At 41.1% G+C, this 23,636-nt stretch overlaps 1 protein-coding gene across 1 annotated transcript in view; it reads left to right on the top strand.

Moving 5' to 3' along the window:
* The first annotated feature begins 4,135 nt into the window (after positions 1–4,135).
* SNCA (synuclein alpha) overlaps positions 4,136–23,636 on the top strand; it is a 68,816-nt gene continuing 49,315 nt past the window's right edge. The window contains exons 1-4 of the mRNA XM_061476950.1: positions 4,136–4,419; positions 6,278–6,423; positions 12,251–12,292; positions 21,711–21,856. Coding sequence (XP_061332934.1) covers positions 6,303–6,423; positions 12,251–12,292; positions 21,711–21,856 — 309 coding nt within the window. The 5' untranslated portion in view covers positions 4,136–4,419; positions 6,278–6,302. The remainder of the gene's footprint in view (positions 4,420–6,277; positions 6,424–12,250; positions 12,293–21,710; positions 21,857–23,636) is intronic.

Raw genomic sequence — 23,636 nt, 5'->3', positions numbered from 1 at the left:
TTGAGGTTTAGGAACCTCCTTTGAGATATACGTGTGGGTTTTTTTTGCAGTATGTTTTCAGTTCCAGCTTAATTCATTCAAATGTTCAGACTTAGGGAAGAAGCCCCCCTTCTTCCATAGTCCACCTCCACTGGACATGTTCTGGCCTGAAGCTGATCATGAATTGGCCTGTAGTTTGCAGACAGAACATGGTACATACTGTGCTGTGTGCATCTGAGCTGAGAGCAGGAAGGACTAGACGGGTTATCTGATCTATGTCAAATACAAGGGCTGGAACTGCAGAGAAATAAGATATCTGAGAAAGAACCTCATGCCAGAGAGGAGCAGGTAAATCAGAAGCAGAGGAGAAGCCTCAAGAATAAAGGCTAGAGCTAGGTCTGGTCACAAAGGTCTATCTCTATGAAGTGTTCTGTCCGTGCTCTCATTTTGATCTGAGATGAAGGATTCTGTGCACAAAGACATCAAGAATGTCAATCTGAATTTCAAACAAACCTGTTTCAGCTCTATTTGTGTCTCTCGCCAGTGGTTGCATAGCAGGACAGTGGATCCAGTGACCCAGCCCACGGTAAGCATCCAGATATATCTACCAAAACAGTTCACAAGCAGAAATCTTTTCAATAGGAATGATTTGAAACTGGCAACTGGTGCATAATAGTGGACATGAATTTTAAATAAATAAAGAGAATGATTCACAGAAAAACTAACTCTGAAATGATAACTTGCAATTTGATTGTAAGAAGGCTTTAACACATGGGGCTCATTTTCAGTTGAGTAAGCATCACTGGAGACACCATGCGCATGAGGTGCTGTGGGGTGTTACATTATAACACTTACAAACATGCTAAGTGTTAAGATAATGATATGCTAAATCTCAGTTTACCTGTAAGCAAATGAGAGATCATATTTAACTTTTTTTGAAACTGAACTTGGTTTTGCATTCTCAGAAATTGCTCATGCACACAGGTAGTTACAGCATGGTCAGTGATGGACAGCCATGGCCCACAGAGAGACCTGGGTGGGAATAGAAATGGAAACACTGTGATGGAAGAGTTGATGAAAATGGTCTGAACTCCCAGTTGCCTCTAAAGCAATGCACATAGTAAACTGTTCTATGGGAAATACAAAGACTGAAGTATATTTGCACAAAAATCACACTGTTTTACAAAGTCAATGGATTTATCAAATTAAGGCCATTTTCAGATTATCTGCATTCAACAGAAAGACACTGCAGTGGAATAATCAATGTTACCTGTAAATAGACTGCCCTAAGATAGATTCCTTTCACACTGCAGCTCTTCAGGATTTCAAAGGTATCTTCTGAGTAACATCACCTACCAGTTCTGTGTTAACACAGAGAGCCTGCGTGAATCACTCCTTGAATAAACAGGGGAAAGCTTTCCATTTAGTAGGTAGTGTTGAAGGGGAGCACCTTTCCAGTGTTTCCACATGAAGAGTTTTACATTTCAACTTTTTAACCTGAAGACAGCAAATTCTCATCAGTTTTACTCTGCAACATTGTTCAGTTACCAGTAATTGTTCTTTTCGTAGTGATAAAGTATATGTACTTGATCGCTAGCAAATAATCCAATCAGCTTGCAATGCAAGATGGATTGAACAAGTTTTTATTACTGCTCAATGGATTTTCACTCTAGATGTTCACGCAGAGTAAACAGTGTCATTAAATAAAGATTTGTTTTACATGTGATCACTGGGCAATCTGCTTGCTACTATCCTTTCTTCTGACAGAAAGGGCTTCAGGGGAGAACTTACTGTGATATCAATAGTACTGAGGAGACAACATAAAAAACCCCACCCAGCTGTTGTAGGCAATGTGGTTTAAATAGAAATTACCTTGGAGATGCAATGCTAATTCACTACCATACTTAATGCTGTTTTCTGTTTAAGTCACATCTGTTTTCAGAATGAAACATTTCTTGTGTCAACAATCATATTCTATTTCTTTTTCCTTCTGTGCCTTTTACCCTCTGACTTAGAATTTAACAGCTGCCTATTTTGAATACTACAGCTGAAATCTTAAGCTTTATTTCTGCTGTGGCAACTGATCCTTCTTGCTTTTACCTCTGTATTTCTAGCTGCATGATTTTATTAACCAACAAGCTGTTACTTTGTTTAACAGCACAACATAATGCCTGCCTTTGATAAACACAAGGCAAAAAAAAAAAAAGGATCCTTGCAAAAGCTAGGAGTTGCAAACATTTGAGCTCCTCTTCATAAAGTTTTCAGAAATAGAGCCATAAATAGACAAGGATATTTATCATAGTAGATTCTCTGTTATTGCTAACATAATTAAATAAAATAAGCCTATCCGGATTTATGCCAGCATAATAAAAAGCAACATTTCATGCTCATAGTAACTTACATGCTAGAGAAACAAAAGGTGGGGCAGGGGGGAGTAAGCGAGCAGCTGCGTGGTTCTGAGTTACTGGCTGGGCTTAAACCACAATAAATCTAAAAGATAATACTTATATAAGGACTGCAATATTCACTTTAATTCTAATTTGGGATCCAAGTTTACAGGCCTAGGTGGTAGAGAATGACTGAGGGAATGGCTTTCAATGAGACAATTTAACTACTAAGTTATATAAATTGCTGGGTCAGTTAACAACAAGGTCAAAGAATATGATTCACTTTGATTTACTGTCTGAAAGTGTACCTATTTTCCTCTCTCCCAAACTGGGAGGAAATAGAGATACCATATCTCGTTCTTGCATTGGTAATGAATGTGCTGCATGGGATGAATGAGGTGAAGCACCTTATGTAATTTAATTCCTGGGTTTTTCTTGAGGGTAGAATTATAAGGTCATGATTTGTATTCTCAGTCTGCACCTACTTGCAGAAGAAATAAAATATATTGCTGAATGCTTGGTTGATTAAAACTAGTAGTGGAATGAAGCAAAAGAAAGTTTACTGAACAGTATAGAAATATTAAGGCTTATGAAGAAATCTGACAAGAGGAAGACTCTGCACTACTTGTTCAGAATGCAAACAAAACCAGGGATGCAACATCTGTCTGCATGGGATGATGGATGCAAGATGCTCCTTGCAGCTCACATGATTGTATCTCATCTATACCGTGTTCTATTTCTCCTTCTGGAGTGCAATAAAACCAAAACTGTTTGTGTAGGTCTTGTGGGATTTTATACAGCACAGGAACTGATGTACTTAAGCTGAAGGTCCATCTGCTCTAATGCCTTGTCTCCTGCTGGTCTTGGCTTTTCATGCCGAAATTCTGTTACCAAAATAGAGAAGTTTGCTGGCTCACCCTTTCTGCAGAAAAAGTGACTTCTATGCATCAGATTAAGACTTTAATAGCAGTGGGTATGGAGTGTGTGGTGGAGGATGCTAGTTGAGGTGTAGGGGTTGGGCAAATCTGGCAGGAGTGAGGTGGAGTTTCTCATAGTATTCCTGATTTGGGATGAAATTCCTTTTGTGAGTGCAATAGGGTTAAGACTAAAATTACAGGTGCAAGAGAGTCTCCCATCCTTAAAAATGAGCTGGGACCATGAACTGAAAGATGGTAGAATTTAGATTACCTATTAGGAAATTCTTTACTGTGGTTGTGGTGAGACAGTGGCACAGGTTGCCCAGAGAAGCTGTGGCTGCCCTATCCCTGGCAGTGTTCAAGGACAGGTTGGATGAGGCTTTGAGCAACCTGGTCTAGGGGAAGGTGTCCCTGCCCATGGCAGGGGGGTTAGAACTAGATGATCTTTAAGGTACCTTCCAACCCAAACCGTTCTATGAGTCTATGAATTTTGTGAGAACAGTCACACTGAACTCCAGTCACTTAGGGCTGAAGATTTGGAAGTAGAAGAAAAACAATTAGATGCTTGGGGAGATTTTCTAAGAATCTGGTAAAGTGAAAAGTGAAGTGAAACACAGGTGTGCTGCTGCCGCCACCACCACCTCCCTCAACACTTCTAAGATGCGGTGCTCCAGCCCTTTGAGGGAGTGGTGGGTGTGCACAGTCGCAGGACTAAGTCGCCCGGTCTCCCTTTTACTCTTGTTCCTCTCCTGGTATGAGTGGATGGAACAAGTGTCCCCCATTTACCACACCTCCTCCCGCGCTCCCGAGCGGGACGTGACTGGTGGGCTGCGCAAAGCCCGGCAGCGGGTGGGCCGGGAGAAGGTGGGGAGCGTGGCGGGATCCTCCCTATCTCCCTCCGCCCCTCCCTCCCGTGGCGCATCCTCTCTCCACCCCTCTTCCATTCCTCTGCTTCACACTCGCCGCCTGCGGGGCTGCCGCGGGGGGAGGCATCAGCAGACCCGGTCCATTCACCCCCTTGGGGATGTGCTGAGAAGGGGCATCTCCCCTCGGGCCCTCTGCGCCTCGCCCTCCGCCTCCCGCCGTCCCACGCCCGCTCCGAACGGCTCGGTCGCCGGTGGCGGACGAGCTCGGCGGTAAGTGCGGGGCCGGGCGGGGCAGGTGCTGTCTCCGGTAGTGCCGGGGGAGTGGGGACTGCTCCGCTGCGGTAGCGGGGTGAAGAGGCGGTGGTGGCCCCTCGGGGAGCTCCGGGCTCGGAGGGGAGCGGTGCGGCGGGGGTGAACGGCTCCGCTCCGTGTCGGTGCTGCCAAGGGCTGGGTTTTCTGTGCCTGTGTAGCCCAAGGGGATGCATGTGTGTGTGTATGTGTATATATATATGTATGTATATATTATATATATAATTAAATGTATATATAAAATATAAGTATTTCTTGTTGAACGTTCTCTTGTGGGCACGAGGGAGGCAGGGAGGGGAAGCCGGGCGTTGTGGCCGCCTTGTGCCGACGGCGTGTGAGCTGGAGCCCGCGGGTGCCCAGACGGCCGCCTCACCCGCCCTCCCCGGTAGGTGCCCTTCTCTATGCATGTGCATATATGTGGTCACGCCGCCCTGCACGCTCCCTCCCTCCTTATGCGGGTGCCTGTGTGTTAGATGATGCACATCCACGGCGCCCGCCCGCGGTCCCCGGGTGTCCCCGCCCAGGGCTGGGGACGGGGCTGAGGATCCTCTCTGAGGAGGAGCCGGAGGGTCCCGCGGGATGGAGGGCCTGCCCGCCTCTTCCCTATGTGGGTGAGACACCTCCCCAGCCGCAGGGTGACAGGTACCGTGGGCAGTTTGGCTGGAGCACAAACATTGCTTTTCTTCACACGCTCGTCATGAGTTAGTAGAAAGCTGCGGCAGCCCAGATGCCTTCCTAGATATCCATTCCTCCTACTCAGCCTCCAGCAGAGAACATAAAATAACAGGCAGCGCTCCTTTCTGTGGAGGGGGAGGGGGAGAAAGGACTATCGATAATGGACTTGTTGAAGGGGCACCGACTTCTTTGTTTTAATCACTAATTTAGTAGTTTCAGTGTAGCGCTGGGTTGTATAGCTGTCACAGAGCTCACCTGGTAGCTTCAGTGCAGTGCTTCTAAAATCCTGCATTCTTGCTCTTGCTTTTTAGTAAAACCTCTTCTCAGACCAGATCCCATTTGGGAAAACTCGATTTCTAGAAGAGTAGTGTGGACTGTGCACAAAATGCTGGACTACCGGAAAAGCAGCATTCTCTATTTGCTCCAGTTCTTCTGCATAGTAATGGCAGTTTCTTAAAACAAGTGAACATCTGTCATTTAGGAGGGTGTGGGTGTATTGTACTTTTATTTGTTTGGGGATTTTTGTGGGTTGGTTGGGGTTTTTTCTTAATTTAAGTTGCTGGTATTTCTTTAAGCTGGCATTTTCTTCTGGACGAGAGGTGGAGTATCATCAAATCACAGGGCTAAATCTTGCAATCACCACACGAACAGAACTGTTCTTTGGAGGAAATGATGCCCTTGTAGGCAAGGAAGGGACTTGTTGTATCAATGACTCCATTTCCCAACCAGAACTGTGCTATTGGCAACCTCTCTGTAGGATTCTGTGGAAATAGGATCCTCAGGCTTTGCTTGGATTGGAGGAACTGCTCTGGCAATGGTGTTTAACTTGCTGTGTACAGCAGCATGTGAGAAAATGTGAAGGTGATCACATAATCGTACTCCTTTCTACTTATTTAACTATTCATTCTATCTGAATGAAGTACTGAGTGCAGCCTCACATACAGAGAGGTGCTTGTGTATTGGTAATAGAGATGAGGATGAAAGCTACATAACATAGGGGTAGAAGTAATACAGTATTAAAGTAATTGTGATCCCATTTGTTTTGAATAGAATTTTCTTCCCTTTCAGGGATAAAAAGCTGAAAAAAAACAACCAAACAAACCTCACTGAAAGTGTCCTGTCTTTTTTTCTTTTTTTTTCCTAGAGCTGTGTGAAGAAATTCTTCAGCCATGGATGTGTTCATGAAAGGACTATCCAAGGCAAAGGAGGGAGTTGTAGCAGCAGCAGAAAAGACCAAGCAGGGTGTGGCAGAGGCGGCAGGGAAGACGAAAGAGGGTGTCCTCTATGTGGGTAGGTGGGCAGCAGGGATCATGCTGCTACTTGGTGTGCCTTGACATTCACAGCTGGATCCTCATCAGATCGATTCTTCTGCAACCCCCCATATATAATGGCTCATAGGAGACCATTGCAAAACAAACAAAAGGAGGCTTGAGACTTCCTGAGCTCCAGCTCTTTGAAGCCACATGTTGATTCTTCCATCACTGCATTGTGCTGGCTGTGCATTAGTTTTCTGTGGAGTGGAGCCACATCTGTAAAGCCATACAGAACAAGGTCATGTCTTAGGAGGTACCTTGTAGTACAGGTTGCTAGCTGGCACTCTTTCAAGAGGTTTCCTAAGTTAAGGCTGAAGGGGTTGATGGTGCCGTAAAAATAAATGGAGAAAAAAACAAACATGTAAAAGCTGAAGTGGAAGGTAGCTTCATAGCATCCCATAGAACATGTGGGGTTTAAGTCAGATTTTGAGAGAAGAAACTTGAGAGGTTCAGGAACTGAGCATAAGCCATCCTGACTGCTTGGCATGTTAACAGTAACATTTTGTATGGCAAAGTGTCATCTCCTCATCTTTGGAAATTAAATCCATGTTCTGCATTTATTGTTGCATATCCCTAGCAGATATTTTCCATGACTTCTCAAGGAAGAGCCACTACAGTTAATGAGGTAGGGCAATCAGACCCCAAGGTAGCAAAGCAGTTGTTAAGTGACTTATCTAGGACAGACAAAAGTCTTGCACAGAACCGGGGATAAAATTACTTTCAAATCCCAAATTGGTACTTTGATCACACGATAATCATCTTTGCTTGGCAAATATCAGGCTTTAGAGGACTATCCTGAAAATGCTGCCATGAAAAATTTACAGGAAAAATAATCTGCTAAGTTTGTATGAACAAGTAGTCATTAAAAAAATAATTATGGATCAATTTCTCCTATTAATCAAATAAAGTACGTCTGTAAAAGAATGGAGGGAAAAAGATACTCTTTTCTGTAGGTTCTTTCTTTTTTGATGATTTTGTAACAGGTCAGTTCTGTAATGGAAGCTGTGGTGTATCTGGGGAGATGTGCACAAATACCAAGAGAAGTTAAACTGAGCTGAAGACCAGAGGCATTGCTTTTAAATGGGAGTACTAAGTCTGCAATTCTAATGTCTTTTCAGGATTCCCTCTGCTCGTGCAGGCTAGTGTCAGTCTGTAACAAATTATTTCTGCTCCAGATAGGTTGGACTACTCATTTGGAATACACTTTTCTCCTGCTGAGCCATAGCAAAGCTTGGTGCTCTTGCCAACAGAGATGGCAGTCATTTTGAAAACTAATTGTAAGATGAGGCTATTTTAAAACGAGCATCTGCTCATTTTCAGTGTATCAAAATAGATGTTCTTTCACTGTACATTGTGCTTGATGTTAGTGTTATTTTTTTTAGAGGTAGGGCTTTTTTTTTTTTTTTTTTTAAATTGGTTTATTGTAGTTCCTGGCCATGCTTCTGGGGTCACTGATATCTTTGTATCAGAAACTTACATTGTGTGCTGAATTAATCTTTGTGGGAGACCCATTCTCCAGACTGTAATAATATTTGAACCTGATTCTGCTCCCAGAGGCAACAGATTTCCTTGTTGTCTTCAGAGATGATTTTGCTGAGGTTGATCTTTGGAGGGCAGGCTTGCTATTTATTTCAAGAATAAATAGGAAGGACAACAGAATCCCGAGCCATGATAGGAAGCAGTGCAGATAACTAGTAATGGTGTAGGATCCTTCCCACAGCAGATGCCTGCTTTTCAGGAGGAAAGAACTGTATGCACAGTTTCAGTCATACAAGTTGGAAGCCTTTGTGTCTCCAGGAGCTCATGTGTCTGGGTGTGTGACTGCCTGCAGAGAGTCCCAGTTTTCTCAGCTGAAGTTTCAACAGGGTCAAGTAGGGTAAGGGAGAAAATGAGGAGCTGACTATCTTTCTCTCTAATTCCCAAATACACAGCAGGGGTGGCTCTTCTGCAGAGCAGTGTTAGCAAAGGCTGGTGGGATGGTCTCTTGGTTCTGCAGGCTGATAATTGTTGCAGTGCAAAAGGTGGTGAAACCCCTTAATGAGCAGAGGAGAGGAGCAGCACACTGCATTAATGCTCCTGAAAGTTTCTCCCTTCCTGTCTCTGTAGTTGGGTTTTCAAATGCAAGTTTCACAGCCAGATGTGAAAGCTGCCTGACATCTTGCAAAATAGAGCCTAACAACAGTGGGCTGAGAGCAACCAGTCCACCATTTTTGGTTTCAACAATCAGCTCCATAACATTCAGCCTTCCACTGCTACTGGAGAATTAATAATATTCAAAGTCATTGGTCCAGATTCCTTTTTTGATAAAGGTCTCCGACTGAAATCAGTGGAATTTAAGGGAATACGTAAAACATCTGGACCTTTCTGTCCAGGCTGCTCTTAACTATTACGTGAAAGATTGTAACATAATTCTACCTGGTAAGAGTTCTATTAACAAAAGCTGCTGCTTGGGAGGGATGGAAAGTGGTTGTTCTAACTAGTCTATTCTTTCTCCCTCAGTCCACTGCCTTTGTCCTGCTTTTTAATACCCAAGATACTGTTCAATATAGTCTATAGTGTGTTTATATGCTTTCAAGTCTGTTGTTTTTTTTTTCCCCTGAATTCTTCTGATGATGTATTTCAGCATTGGCCAGCTGAAATCAGTAGCTCTGTCTCGATTCATACAAGAGCAGCATCAAGTCCTTTCTTTCAAGCAATGTCCTGATCATTGATTAGAAAGGAGGACTGAGTCTCAGCACTCCTATGCTGCATCATGTAGCATTAATTTTAAAGTGGTGTCTCTATGTATTCTTCAAGAGCTGTGAGGAAATGAGTGGTCATACTTACCCCAAGCCATTTTGAAAGCAGGACCTGAGAGTAAGAGTGAGAAGCTCTTGCTTGCTCTTAGTGATGTACTTCTCAAGAGCTCCTCTGAGGTCTGTGTGTACTACCAAGGAGTTGAACTTTTTGGTCAGTTGACTCTTGAATGCATGTTCAGTGCTCAGGAATGGGAGTTTCCAGCCATTTTTTGTGTGTTACACCCTAGCAGAACAAAAGAATAGTTTACCAGGAGCAGGGTGACTAGCAGGTGAGTTGTTTACTACTCCTTGTGCTTAGCTGGCACATGGCCTTAGAGTAGAACAGTGCAGTCATGACCTATTTGGCAAGACCTTCCAAATTCCTCTGCTGCTGTCTTTTCATAAGGTTTCTTATTTTCCTTCAGTAGTAGAAAAGCCAGTGAAGTAGTCAAGGGACTCTCGGGTCCATCTGGTGGAATAATGGGCTTCAGCACATGGGAGAAGTGTTTTCCTTAGACAGTGGTTTCTCCTTCCCCTAATTTCTGCTTATGTTTCCTTGTCTTAACCCAGCTCTGACTAAGCAAATGGAATCTCGGAGATGGCTTGAGTGGAATAGTCTGTTCATCTCTCAAAACCCCCAGAAATGAGTGTATTGCCAAACTGTTGAGATTTTTGGCATAGTAAGAATGATGAAGATAAAAAATGAAATTAAGAGAGTCTATTTTATTTTTTTCTCAGAAAGGCAAAAAATCTGGTTTTGGCTTCTCCCTCCCCTCACACAAATGTGTATTATAGCTTGGAAAAGTAGCATTATCATGTACTACTATTGCTCCTGCATCACCCAGTTAGTGTATCAGTGTCAGGTTCCTTAGTCTTTATATTATCCCTACTCTGATTGTTCTGTTCCCCTTGTTATGTAGGGTACAATAAGCAAGATATAATCTGATGTTTTGGGAATGCCAGAATGCCAGACAGCTAGTTTCTCTCAACAGCAGTGTGGATGACCAGCTTTTCTTCATTGCCAGCCAGAAGTCATCCTACTAAATTCAACTGGTTTTATTTATAGGCCTGTTCTGGCAGATCCTAATGTACTTACGGGTCCTGTTGTAGCTGTGACTGCAGAAACTGCTACTTCCATGCAAGTGTGCAGTATCAGGGCAAATAGTATTGAGCTCTAACATATGCTGTAAGGTCTGGACCACCGCTTTGCTGGTTGTTTGCCAACTAATGGATTTAGCTATACATATCTCTGTTCTGTATGGGTCTGCAAGCCAAGCTTTCATTGAAGAAAAACCCATCTTCCATTAACAGAAAGAGATGAGCATTTCTGTATTAGTTGTGGTTATAGCATAGAACCAAAGTCCTAAACCAAGTTCTTTGACATTAACACCTTGGATTTAATAAAATGGATTATTCTTTCAATGGTAAGTATTTTGAGTGAGAGAAAACAAGATTTTTTTTTAAAAGAGAAAATCAGAATAAATGGAGGAGAAGACTTCTCAGCTGGTTTATTTCTTCATTAAAGGGTTAGTTAAAGTTAAAATCTCATTTTACTTGATGCAGCATTTTTCCCCTCTTATTTATCATGGATTGGCATTCTGCTCTTGCTCATGGATAACAGAGCCTTTTCAGTGCTGTAATCAATCAGATGGTGCTATAAATACTTGGCTTAAGTTCCATAAATTGTCACGAGTAGCAAGTAGGACATATTGATGAATGAATTTATATTCTATTTCAGAACTTAATTGTATTATTGTAAAGAATTGTGGGTAGGGTTGTTTTCTTCTGATATATTTCTGCTCATACATTTTCTTCTAATATATTTCTGCCTCTATGAGTTTGTATATGAATTTACATGTAATCTAAAATTATATAGGTGTTTGAAGTGTAACATCAGAAATATATATTACAATGTCTCAAATATTGAATAACATTTAGAAAAAAAAATTGAATTAGAAATAAGGTAATCTCTGTGTTGGCAATAAAAAAAAGGAGTCATCCTCTCTCTGGCATACTAAGGCATAAACTCTGTCTCTGTAATGCTCAATTGCACATTGTTAGGCATCATAGTCCACAGATGGTTACTAATCCCTGAAATGTAGCCAAATTATAAAACCCGGTGAGGACAAGTAGAATTCTGGTTAAGGAAAAAGACATGGAGTTATGTTTTCATCAGCAGTATGTGCTAATTTGTTTCTCCTCCCATTGAAGACATGAGAGATTGTTTCCTTTCATGCAGTGTGGTAAAAAGTCATGGTATTTTTACAGGGGTGTTCCAGAAATCAGTTTGGTCTTCAGGGTGTCAGGGTTACATTGCTTACACATGCCTCAGTCTGGTACCAGCTCTAGATTGCTGTGTGCAGTATCTTTACGTAAGTTGTCACATGTGCCTCTGACAAGAAGGATGCTGGATGCAGCAGATCTTGTGTTTGACCCTGGTGGCATTTTCATGTTTGAATTCTTACCTACTGTTGAATGGTTCAGATTAAATTTGGTCTGAATCTGGCTATCACTACCAGCTCCCCATGATTTTAACCTCTAGGCTTTTCTGTAGTTCGGTAACAGTTGTTAACCCTTACAAATGGAGATCTGGAGAAGAGTTGTAAGATGAAATTGAAAGGATCTTCTGGAAAGTTGGCTCTGATCTTATACAAAGGCATGTGTGAGCCTCCTTAGGACGTGAACTTTAACATGGTTTCTGTCCAGAATCATCCATGTGAGTGTGCAAAGTGGGAGGTTTAATTAACACAGCTATCAAGAAAATGTCAAGGAAGTCAGTACATATAGGAAATAAACTGCAGAAGTGTTTCCAGTATTATTCACCTTTCCACAGTCAATAAACATTCATACAGTTGCTCTTTATTGATGGTTTTGCCCTTTCCCTTAAATTGAATTTCTCTATCATTTTTAACAGTCTTAGAAAATACTGTATGTAACTGTATCTAATCTATATATCCATCCCTCTTCATCATCCATCTAGTCTGTACTTAATAACGTCTTTTCAACCTAATATTGTTCTTTGTTTAGGTTCCAGGACCAAGGAAGGAGTTGTTCATGGTGTCACAACAGGTAAGACGATTACCTCTTAATTTCAACTGCTTCACTATGTTTGATTAACCAACCATTTAGCTATTAAAAAGTCTGTGGTGTGTTTTGTTGTGTTTTTGGTTTTTTTGAGAGCACTCCAATTTATGAAAGATAGAAAAACACAGGAAATGGAGTGGCAGAAAGCAACATTCATTTTGTCAAAATGCATAAACTGTTCTGTAGTCAATTATGTTAATTTAATATACTCATTTCTGTGTGAGGAGGTTTTTTTGAGGGATACTCTGAATCAGTCAAGTTGTACTGGTATGACCCAGGAGACTGATGAAACCAGATGCCTCAACAGAAGGAAATAACTTGGGGTCTTTCTGTTGTTTGTTCATTGCCAAAGGTGAAATATTCTGTGCTGGAAAGTTATTAATTAGTTGGCATTAAAAAAGTGAAGTCTTTCTTACTTATTTTTTTTTCCTATGTGGAACTTTGACCTATAGACACTGAAAGGCTGGTTTGAGTGCCTGTGTTTGTCTCCTTATGATCTGAGGCAGAAAAGTGGGATCTGGAGCAGAGGCATGCCACTAGAGGACGACTGTGGAAGGCAAAATGGGGAGGGATTTGGGCATATGAGAAGGACTTTCAATCTCCTGATTTAGGAGCCCATAGGTGGACAGGGCCAGTGCTGGTGGAAGAGGCTGCAGGAATCACTGCAGCCAGCTGAAAGAGAAAAACTCAAAGAGGGGAAAATAATGGAGAAGGAGCCTCCTTCTTACAGTAGGGACCATGCTTGAGTCGTCTAGGCTGTCCCCGGTGAAGTTGGGATGCAAGGTGGGAGTCTGACCTCCACAGCCGTTAATGCACAGCTGCACAATCACTGCTGAGAGCTGCAGCCCCTGTGGAAATACCCAAGCTACTGCTACATTGACTGCTGTGTAGCTATGATGTTAAGAGAGCTATGGTGTAGAGTCTTAGGGGATCGAGGGGATCGCACACGGGCAGGGAGGGACTGCGCGCCGGCAGGGGACGTTCCCCGCGCGGCTGAGCCCGGGCCCGCTGATTGGACGAGGCAGTGAGGGGCGGAGCCTGCACTCGGCTGCGCGGGTAATTTACACGTGCTGACGCTGTCACGCCGCCTGGCGGCCGCAGCTGCGGGTCTGTCCCTGCCCTCGGCGGGTGTGCACAGGCCAGCTCAGCAGGACTGCAACGGAGGGGCGTCCAGGATCTGTTTTGTGCCAGGAGGAAGGCAGTGTTCTGGGGACAGGGAGGGATGGAGGCAGGTCATCGAACTGAGCTGTATGAGGAACCCTCTCAGGTATCATTACAGAGTAGGTAGCTGGACAAAACACATGGGAAGATAGAAGCCTATGTAACCACCTTCACCAAGGGCACATCAACCAAATCCTTGTGCGAGGCCAGCACCAAGATGAAACAGTGGTGAGTTATTGTAGTCATCGGTTATTCTTCTGAGCAGAATGAAGGCACGTGTTTGAAGATTAGACCCTCTTTCAGGAGAGTTTCTGCCCCTCTAGAGCCCCAACTGGGTATGTCACCAGGTGACTGATGAGCATAGTACAACCTTCAGACCCACCCTTAATCTTTCATGTGAGTGCTAATGATATTGCAACCAGAATGCAAGCTTGATCAAAAGAAATTTCAGGCCCCAGGGCTGGTGCCTCTGCCAGAGCTTTGAGTTTTATAATTACACTAGAGTCTTTGAAACATAAGGTGTGCTAGGGCCTGATGGGGTCCACCTGTCCCACCGAGGGAAATGTGTCTGCTCATAAGCTGGCAGCACTGATCGAGAGGGCTTTAAACTAGTACATCTGTGCCTGCAGAGAATTCAATGTGAACTTAATACCCAAGTATCACCTGTGCTTTTAGTGGTTGTTCATCGTAGTCTGAGGTCTGTTTCCAGCAACAAACAGATAGTGCAGTTTTATGTAAGATGTGCTTGCTGCATCCACAGTCATGTTGCTACTGCAGTGTGACCGTGCTATATCATCCTCTCCATTCGTAGAATATTCTTGTGAGTCATCAGTGTGTCCCACTGGAGCTGGTTAGGTGGGAAAATATAAGGGAAGTGGATTATAGGAGAGAAACAGATTTCAGTTTTAGATAAACTGATTTGAATTGTCACAGTTATGAGGGTTTTGAAATGTTTTTCAGAATTGCTTAATCTCTCAGAAGCACCAGCACTTTCCAACTTGCAAGTTGATGCTGGGCATGTATGTTCACGTTAGCAATTCTACACTGAGAAAGATTTAATTTGCATTTTAAATTGATTTGCAGGGATCATTTTAGGTATGAACTGAAACCAGTAACCAATAATTTGTGGTAAGTGGCAAAACGAATATAAGTCTTTGATCTCCAGTGTGCAGGAAAGCCTCAACTGACCATAGTGCATTGAACAGAACATGCCATTTTCTGCTGTAGAATATGGGACTTCTGGGATGTCAAGAAAATGCATGGTCAAGAAACTTCAGGTGGTTTTCCTCCAAGAAATTAGAAGACAAGTAAGGGAGGAGAAAAGGATATCTTCTTTCTGTTTCTCCTGTGTACAGCCAGTGTATCATTCACCGTGCTCACGTAAGTCTGTGCAAAGGATAAACAGCTGTACGTACAAAAATGGCAATACTTAATATCACAACCCAAATAAATGATTGAGAGGTCAGTTAAGAGTTTTTAGTAACAAAACTGAACAGAGCATCTATGATAGTCCTTCAGAGTTTAACCTCAGGCTGAACTTGCATGCTATTGTTACAGGGTTTGAGATCTCAGCTTGTTAGATTTCAATTAAGAGAAATATTCAGAGGGATCATTACTATAACCAGTAGAGGATTGCAGTAGAATGAGATTTGAGGCACGTATATCTAACGCTATCACAGTTTTGGAAACGGCAACTGACAGCGCTAGTGAGCAGGTTAATAGAGGCAATATTCACCAAGCTGGGCTGTGGTAGGATAAGTCAAGGACATTTGCACATCCGTGAAACTTGCTGAAGCACTGTGGCTGTATAGTAGGCTAGCTTAGTGGGGAACTTCTTCCCCTTCTCCTGAGAGAAGAATTGATCTCAAAGGCTGTGATTATTCATCTTTACGCGATTGCAACATGTGTAATGAGACAAGAAATTCTAAGTTGATGAATAGAATTTTTGCAGGTTTGAAAACATGCTAGATTTTGTTCTGTAAGATACAAAACGGGCTGCAAAGTCAAACATAAGAAGCACACATCTGTTATGTGCTGCACCACCTATGAAAATTGAGAGTAGCTACTGTGAATTTTAGGCAGAACAGTGGTTGCTCCTCACCCACTTTAAGAAATGGGTGACACAAAGTGAAACACCTGAAACTTGGGAATAACAGGTTCAGTGCCACAGTTTGCTTCCTTCTGGCCTGTTAAACTGTTTGAAAGATGTTTGGCTGTTGGAGGAAAATGTAAAATGGATAGAGGCCATGCTGGTTGAAATGTGGCAATGAGGAGACTTAGTGCAAAATCCAGAGAGCATGGTTTCTAAAGAGAAGCTTGGTGGTATAAGAACAGAGATTAAAAATGAATGTAAGTCTATGAAAAGTTGTTATGGCAAGCAGGGCCAAACCAGATTTGGGCTCATTGTAGTGATCTAAAAGATATGAAGACACTGATAAATGCTAGTGAAGTTGCCTTAGAAATCAAACCCATTTAAATTAACTCTGTTAAAGATCCTGTGACAAAGGTGCCTTTTAGAGTGCTTGTAAAGACCTACCTGTCTCATAGGAGTAGGACTTCACCAGATTTAGTGGTTTTACGATGCACTAGGCTGTTAAAATCATATGAAATCTGAGGCATAATAACACATTTCATGTCAATAAAAATGACTCAAGGTTGAAGATGGTGAAATGAGAACTAGAATTGCAAATCAAAATGTGTGTGCGTTGACAGCTGTGCATTCAGTCCTTTCTTGCTGTCAGAGTTCTAAGGTCCTGCTATTTTTGCTATTCTTTAATAGTTTGCCTTTTAAAACCCTTTGCTGATGAGGGGTCTGGGAGGTGACATGCCTCAAAGTGCTGAACAGCTAATACACTTTTCAGTCAGGTGCTTTGCAAAGCTGGAAATAATAGATAAAGATGTTTCTTGCTTTAAACAAAGCATGACCAGATTGTACCAAGTTTAGTGGCATCAAGACACTGTAAAACGAGGTTACCAGTCTGTGATTCACAGGAATATGGTGAGCATGTTATTTGTCAGGTCACCCTTTCTCAGAACTCCCGAAGATGAAGTTTTGGTTATTGGTTTTATAGGGTGTTAGCTTGTCTATCTGACTTGCCTGCTTACTTAATGTGTCTACTGCCCTTTGATTGTAAGTATATAATTCATTCATCTTGCTTATCTCCAAGGGATAAGTGTTCAGAAATGTACAGTATCAAAGATGAAAAAATTACAGTCCATCTCCTGATAATCAAAGTAAAGCACTGGTTTGTACAAAAGATCAAAGCCAAAAAGCCCTTGATACTTCAGCCATTCCTGAAGCCAAGTCAAGACACAGTATCAACAGCCATGAACTATAGTCAAGGGGTTTACTCAATTCTTTGATCATTCTAGTAATAGTTAACATTCTTAGTCACTGGTATCCCTTTTGTGTTTTGACTTCATCAAGTTTCTCACTGTAAACTGTATGAATTAAATAACCCCCAATGTATTTATGGTCTCTTTGTAAATGAATTCAAGTACCTAAAGCAGCCTCATTGTCTTAAATACATATTCAAAAGTATATTTAATGCAATAAGGACAATTTCATTAATTCAGAGAAATCCTGTGGTTTTCACCTACTTTTATTGTTCAAAATTGAAAGCAAATAGTTTTCATCTTGAATTGCTCTGAAGGTTTCACATTGGTATCATTGACCCATTTGTCTATAGGCAGTAGAGAAAAGAAAGCTAATAATTTTTACACAGTGCTATAGTCAGCATTAGAACTTTGATTTCAAAGTTAGCCTTGGCATGGTCATTGTACACCATCCCAGGATCACTTACTGGAATGGACAGTGTCTGTGTAGGTGGACAGCACAGCAGAGCTCTGCACAAGCTGATTTACTCTGTTTCTCAGGTCGTGATGCAAAGCAGACATCAACTTTATAAAGGCTTAATGGTTTAAGATCATTAAACAGCCTGGCATTCAGAATAATTTAATTAGTTTGTATCAACCCCCTGTGTTCTGAACTGATTTGTTTGTGCATGCTTAATGCTTTTCCCCTGTTACTATAAAGTGTAAGCAATAAAATACATGAGACTGGGAACATATTTTATTTTTTCTTCTCCTGTCACTAGGTTTTCAGAGCTGAAGGGTCACCAGGCTGGAGCTTATTTACAGAATCACTTGGGTAATAGGGACTGTGATGGTGTTCAGCTGTTCCTTAGAGACGGGAAAAGAAGACACTCACTGGTAGAGTGCTTTTGAGAATCTGTGATATGTATATAGTTGGCTGGGTTTATCTCCATGGGCTCTGATTCCTGAAGCAGTGTATGACAGATCTTCTATGGTACCTCCTGTGTCGGCTTTCTTACGCTGTGTCTGCATGCTGCCTTTGGTTGGGGTAGAGTTAATTTTCTTTGTAGTAGCTATCGGGAGCTGTGTTTTGGATTTGTGCTGGAAACAGTGCTGATAGCACAGGGATAGCACAGATAGTTATTTCTGAGCAGTGCTTGCACAGTCAAGCGTACACAAAAGGGTACTGGTGGGCTTTTGGAATAGCTGCTTTCAGTACAGAGATTAACCAGCTGTCCGGCTTGCCTGGTCTCTCAGAGGATCTGTCTGTGGTGGGGTTGCTGTGGGTGGAAGACCAGCAGGTGCCAGCTGCTACTGTGATAATGCACTGGTGACAGTGTCTTGCCAGTTGATACTCCTCCTTCCTATCCATAAGTTGATCACAACTGGAGAGTCAAGGAGTGGTCAGTAAGCCTCATTCACCCAGTCCAAAAAAAAAATATCTAATGGAGAGTAGAGGCTAACAGTGGACTATTGAAGCCTGAATAAAGTCACAGTGCCATTCAGTGCTGCTGTACTAGGTGTGCTAGAACTCCAACAGAAGCTGGAGTCAAAGGCTACCAAATGGTATGCAACAACTGAGATTGTCAGTGCGTTTTTCTTGATCCCTTTGGCAGCAGAGTGCAGGATTCAGTTTATTTTCTTGTAGAGGGCCTTCCAGTACACTTGGAATCAACTACTGTAAGGATGGAAACACAGCCCTCCCATCTGCCATGGATTGATCCAGACTGCACTGGAACAGGATGAAACTCCAGAACACCTGCAGTATAATGATGACATGAGGAAGCATTTGAAAAGGGGAGAAGAATAATCCAGGTTCTTATGAAAGCTGTTTTTGCCATAAAACAAAGTAAGGACAAAGGATCTGCACAGGATGTCCAGGTTTTGGGAATAAAATAGCAAGATGGATGCCATCAGTCCCCCAGAGATGTGATCAACAACATAACAACACCTCCACCAACTAATAAAAAAGGAATTTTTTTTAGGTGTTGTGGTTGGTTTTTGTGTTTTGAGAATGCATATCGCAGGTAATTGTCTGATCATAAACCCTATCAAGTGACCTGAAAGCGCAATGACTTTGACTGGGGGCCCTGAGTGGCAGTAAGCTTTAGAACAAATTAAATGGGAGGTGGTTCATGCAGTAGCACTTGAGCCAGCTTGGGCAGGACAAGATGTGAAAAATGTGCTTTATGTCTCAGCCCCACCTGGAGCCTCTCTTTGTAACCCACCCCAGAAAGCGCTGCCTGGGATTAAACCATGACAGTCTGAAATAGAAGTAGTCTTAAATATACTGCTTTTGTTGCTGCTTTTTTTTGGGTATCTTCTTGTTGTGCCAGTGTACAGTGTTAGCCACCTGATTCTTTGCTTTTTTGTTTTGCTTACATGTACTGAGCCTTTTCTAGGGTAATGTATTTTTGGGAGGAGAAAACACACTTCAGACAGACTTCCCAAAACGTTCTAATAGTGAGAATGGCAGCTATTGGGTAGTTGCTCTTAGTAGATGGTTATACTTGCAGTGACAAGATAGTCTGAGGAATGTGAGTTTAATAAGGGTTTCAGGAATTTTAATAGTGGTTTCAGGAATTAAGTGTTTTATATTGCAGCATCCACAGTGCACTCAGTTTCACTTTATTTCTTGGTATTTTGCTTTTGAGATGATGAGACTGTGACTGTTGACAATGAACACAGAGCAGCCATGCCTTATCATTTTATGAGAAGGGAAGAGTCTGCTTAAGAGCAGCTAAGCCTTTGTCAGCATCAAGCATGCTAAATTTATCTCTTAACTGTTCTGACATTCAGTGTACTTTAGAAAAAGGAATTTTCAAAACAGTGTATGTATCTTCTATACAAGAAAATTAAGAGAAAAAAAATATATAAAAAGGATTGTGATTTATATATCTTCTGTTGGTTTTGTCTTCTCTGCCAGAAAGGGAAAGAGATGACAGAAAATAAAAAACAATACTGAAACTTACCCAAACCACATCTCTTATTTCTCTTTATTCTCTTTATTTTTTCCTTTTTTCCCGTAGATTTCTTATAGAATACAAGTTTAAAATGTATTTTTGCAAGATGCTACTTTTATTACATAGCTCTGAGATTTTTGTCTTACCATGCTAAATAACATGAGAATGTTAACAAGTTTGTCTCATAATGTTACTGAGTTTGTTTCTGAAAGACTGTACACAATTAGATCTTAACGCTTTTTGGAAGACATGATGTGTTACACCTTAAGATACATGTTTGCAAGAACTAGTGAAAAGCTTCCTATATAAACTTTATGTCTACAGTCCAGAGCTTTTCATGGTCTGTAGCTGATAGTAATCAAATGGGACATCTTGACTGATATTTTTCTGCACTTGCTAGCATTATGTCAAACCTTCCCTGAGGGCAGCATTTGCTTTTCAGCAAAACCTACTTTTGATTATTTTTTTTTTTTTTTCTGGAAAAAAGCATGCAATAGAATACTGAATGGATACAATGACTTTTCATGTGAATTTGTATCTTATTAGCATGCAGGATATTCAGAACGAACTTTCTGTTTCTAATTTCAGACAATGTATGTAGTCTGTTGTTGTCCCACTCTATAACAAAAGCTCCTGGTTTTGGTCATATTAGAGATAATTGTTTACTAACTTTTTATTTTAAGTTAGAATGAGTGTTAAATGATCTGCCTGCATTTTCAGTCAGGGGATACTTATTATTTGCGTCTTTAATGAAAATCACATAGTAGGCACATTGCTTACCTTTCTAGCTTTTTCCTAATTGTTGTTATTTCATATCAATCATAGCAGTCTGTGCTGCATGCCCTGTGGTATGGACAGCTGATACTATTTATGTAAGGAATTAATGAAATATAACTTACCTGAGAAAGACTTGTTTTCGTATGTCACAAAAAAGTCTCTAAAAGGGTGACCTATCTGCCAAGCAGCATCTTATCAAGTGCTCATTAAAGGGTGTAAATAGAGCTATGAATACATTTTATGGATCAGATGGGATTTGGGCTGAAGGAAAGTATGGGATTAGTTAAAATTACAAAATTATCTGCTGTATATTTTTGAAGAACAGCCCCTTGTTTACATGAGTAAATGTGCTTTATGCCAGAAATTTGCCTGTGTAACTTTAAGGCATGAAGTCATACCATCTCTTTTCATAGAGTGGTTTCACTATAGTGCAGGCTGCTGTCAGAAGGAGCCCTTGGGGATGAATTAGCAGAAAGAACCCTGTGATATTCTGAAAGGTAAAATGGCAACTGCTGATGTATATGTAGGCTAAATGAGGTGTTTCCCTGGGGCTTAGAAGTTAGCTATTAATCCAGTTTGCTTTGACATCTTTGGCATTCAATCTTTTTGTAGATTAACGTGTTATAGATGGACACATCAGCAATGGGACAAAATAACAGAGAAATGAATAAAAGGTTGTATTTGAAATTCTCTGAACAACAGCAGCTCTGCTTATTAATCAAGTATATTTTAAGAAAATAATAATCAATGGCTTTTAAGTAATGTAAAAAAATCTTCTTCTGTGCTCTGTAACATGCAGTAAGTGTTTGGTGGTCTAATCGGAATGCATTTCCAAACTGGGATATATTGAAGGCAGTTCTTGTATGTTGCACAGTGAGTTGGGCATAATAAAGGCCCTTAAGTAATGACTTCTGTTCCCTGAAGTACAGCTAGATATGAATGAAAGTGTCAAATGTCTTTCACATGAAATAAATTGAGCCACAAATAAGGCTTATTTTTACTTCTGTTGTTCTAGTGTTACCTGATGGATAGTCTCATTTCTTTAAGATCCACTTGGGGTACACAAATTGTAATGGCCTTACAGCTCTTCATGCTGGGCTGTCAGTGATAGATACAATTCTCTGAAAAACTTACAGCTGCCAGAGCTATAATAATAACGTATTCTTCCATCTTCTGCTTCTCCTTAGTGGCTGAGAAGACCAAAGAGCAAGTGTCTAATGTTGGGGGAGCTGTGGTAACAGGAGTGACGGCGGTGGCCCAGAAGACAGTGGAAGGAGCAGGGAACATTGCTGCAGCCACTGGCTTGGTAAAGAAGGATCAGTTGGCCAAACAGGTTTGTTAATTTACAGTCTTTTCCAGGTGAAGAAGTGGAAGATAATTCATCTTTCTGAACTGAAGGGCAGATGGAGTGTTTTCTTTTGTGTCTGTCAGTGGTATGACTGCAGGATGATTTGTGTAATGCTAGACAAATGAGCCACAAAGAAAACACTTGCTGTTTATTGCTTGTCTTTTGAGTGACTTGCAGGATTTGGGAACTTGAGTAGGATTAAGCATGGACCCTTACCTTCCTAAAAAGTCTTACTGAATCTGGATCATGTTTTACAGTGTAACCTAGTGGTGATTCTGGACTCAGTCTCTGGTAGGGGCCAGCAGCTGTAGGATTGCTGTACAGTTGAATGGGAAGATAATTATTTTCCCCAATAATTGAAAAGCAAGCCACTACAGCTGAAAGGTCAAACAGAAAATCTCAGGTTTAACAGCAGAATTTGTATCCTCTGTAGATGAAGAGCAGAAGGGTTTGTGTACCAATCCAGTCAGTAGTTAGATACATTGCATCTAAAGTCAAGATCCAGCTTCAGAGTCACTATCTTCCATTAATATAGTGACATGAAGCTCAAATATGCCTCCAAACTATTCCGAACTCTTCAAATTAAATTTGCTCTAGTTCATCCTATAAAACATTCTGTGGATATTTTTATTCCAGCACCAAGGTGAATATTAAGTATTTGCACAATAAAAAGCATTACTACATTTTTTGGTTGCTTATATGCTGCGGTTATTTTCTTGCACTTACGCTAGGTGAAAAGTGACCCCACATAGCTGGTGGAAATGATGCTTTCCAAAATGTGTACAGTGCTGTTTGAGACAAAAATGGCCCAGAAGAGACAAATAACCCCCTCCTGTACTGTTTTCTGCATGATCATTTAAGTGTTAAAGAAAAAAATAAATTATGAAGAATACTAGTATTTGTACAAAAATATGGGTGTCATATGGATTTAGCATGAAGAAGTTCTATCATGTTCTCTTATTTCCAGTTAATGTCCAGAGGAGTCGTTAAAATTGAATCCTTAAGAACTCTTCTTTCTCTCTTATTGAAGTGCATTTCTGTCTGTCTGACAAATCCTATCTGTGCTTCAGTTTGGGGGGAAAACTTTTTATGACATTGTGGTAGGCATTCTCTCCACTGTGGTGGATTGGTCTTGAAAACATCTCACAAGCAGTTTTATTCTCTTTCAAAGCAGTTTCGCAGTTTTCCTGCAGTCTTTTTAGTCTCTTTTTTGTTCAGTTGTAAGTAAAATGTTGCTTTTGATAAGGCCATGGTCCCTTATAAAAGCAATGTTGAAGATCTACAAAATCGAGTATCTAATGAACTTCCAGGGAATACATGAGTATGGTGACAAGCATGGTCACAGCAGTCTATACCCTTAGTTTCTGCTAAAGCTTCTCTGTAGTTTGATGCTAAGAATATTCTTTTCTGTTCATAGCTCTTCAAACAGTGTCATAAGGATCATCACTGCTGTAACAGGCAATTACCTGCTTTAGTATGGACCATACCTAGTCTTTTTTAATGTTAATATATATAGATAGATACTTATAATTATAAAGTATGAAGTAAATCTCTGACTTTCACTTAATTCTGTTCTGTATATTGTGTAGCTTCAATATGAGTCATGATAGCTGTAACAGAATAAAAATCACATCCGTGAAATTAAAGAACATCCATAATGTACATGCATACTATTCCAGAGCCTTATAAATAGAATAATTATTTTGCAATGGTGCTTTGTTCTTTGGATATGCAAAGCCATTTATTTGATTCTTGATACTGGTAT

The sequence above is a fragment of the Pezoporus flaviventris genome, unplaced genomic scaffold (assembly GCF_033815535.1).
Source record: "Pezoporus flaviventris isolate CSIRO_AGI_PZ_B2104156 unplaced genomic scaffold, CSIRO_AGI_Pfla_v1 ptg000002l, whole genome shotgun sequence".
Classification (NCBI taxonomy): domain Eukaryota; kingdom Metazoa; phylum Chordata; class Aves; order Psittaciformes; family Psittacidae; genus Pezoporus; species Pezoporus flaviventris.
This window is presented reverse-complemented; position numbering and strand designations above follow the sequence as displayed.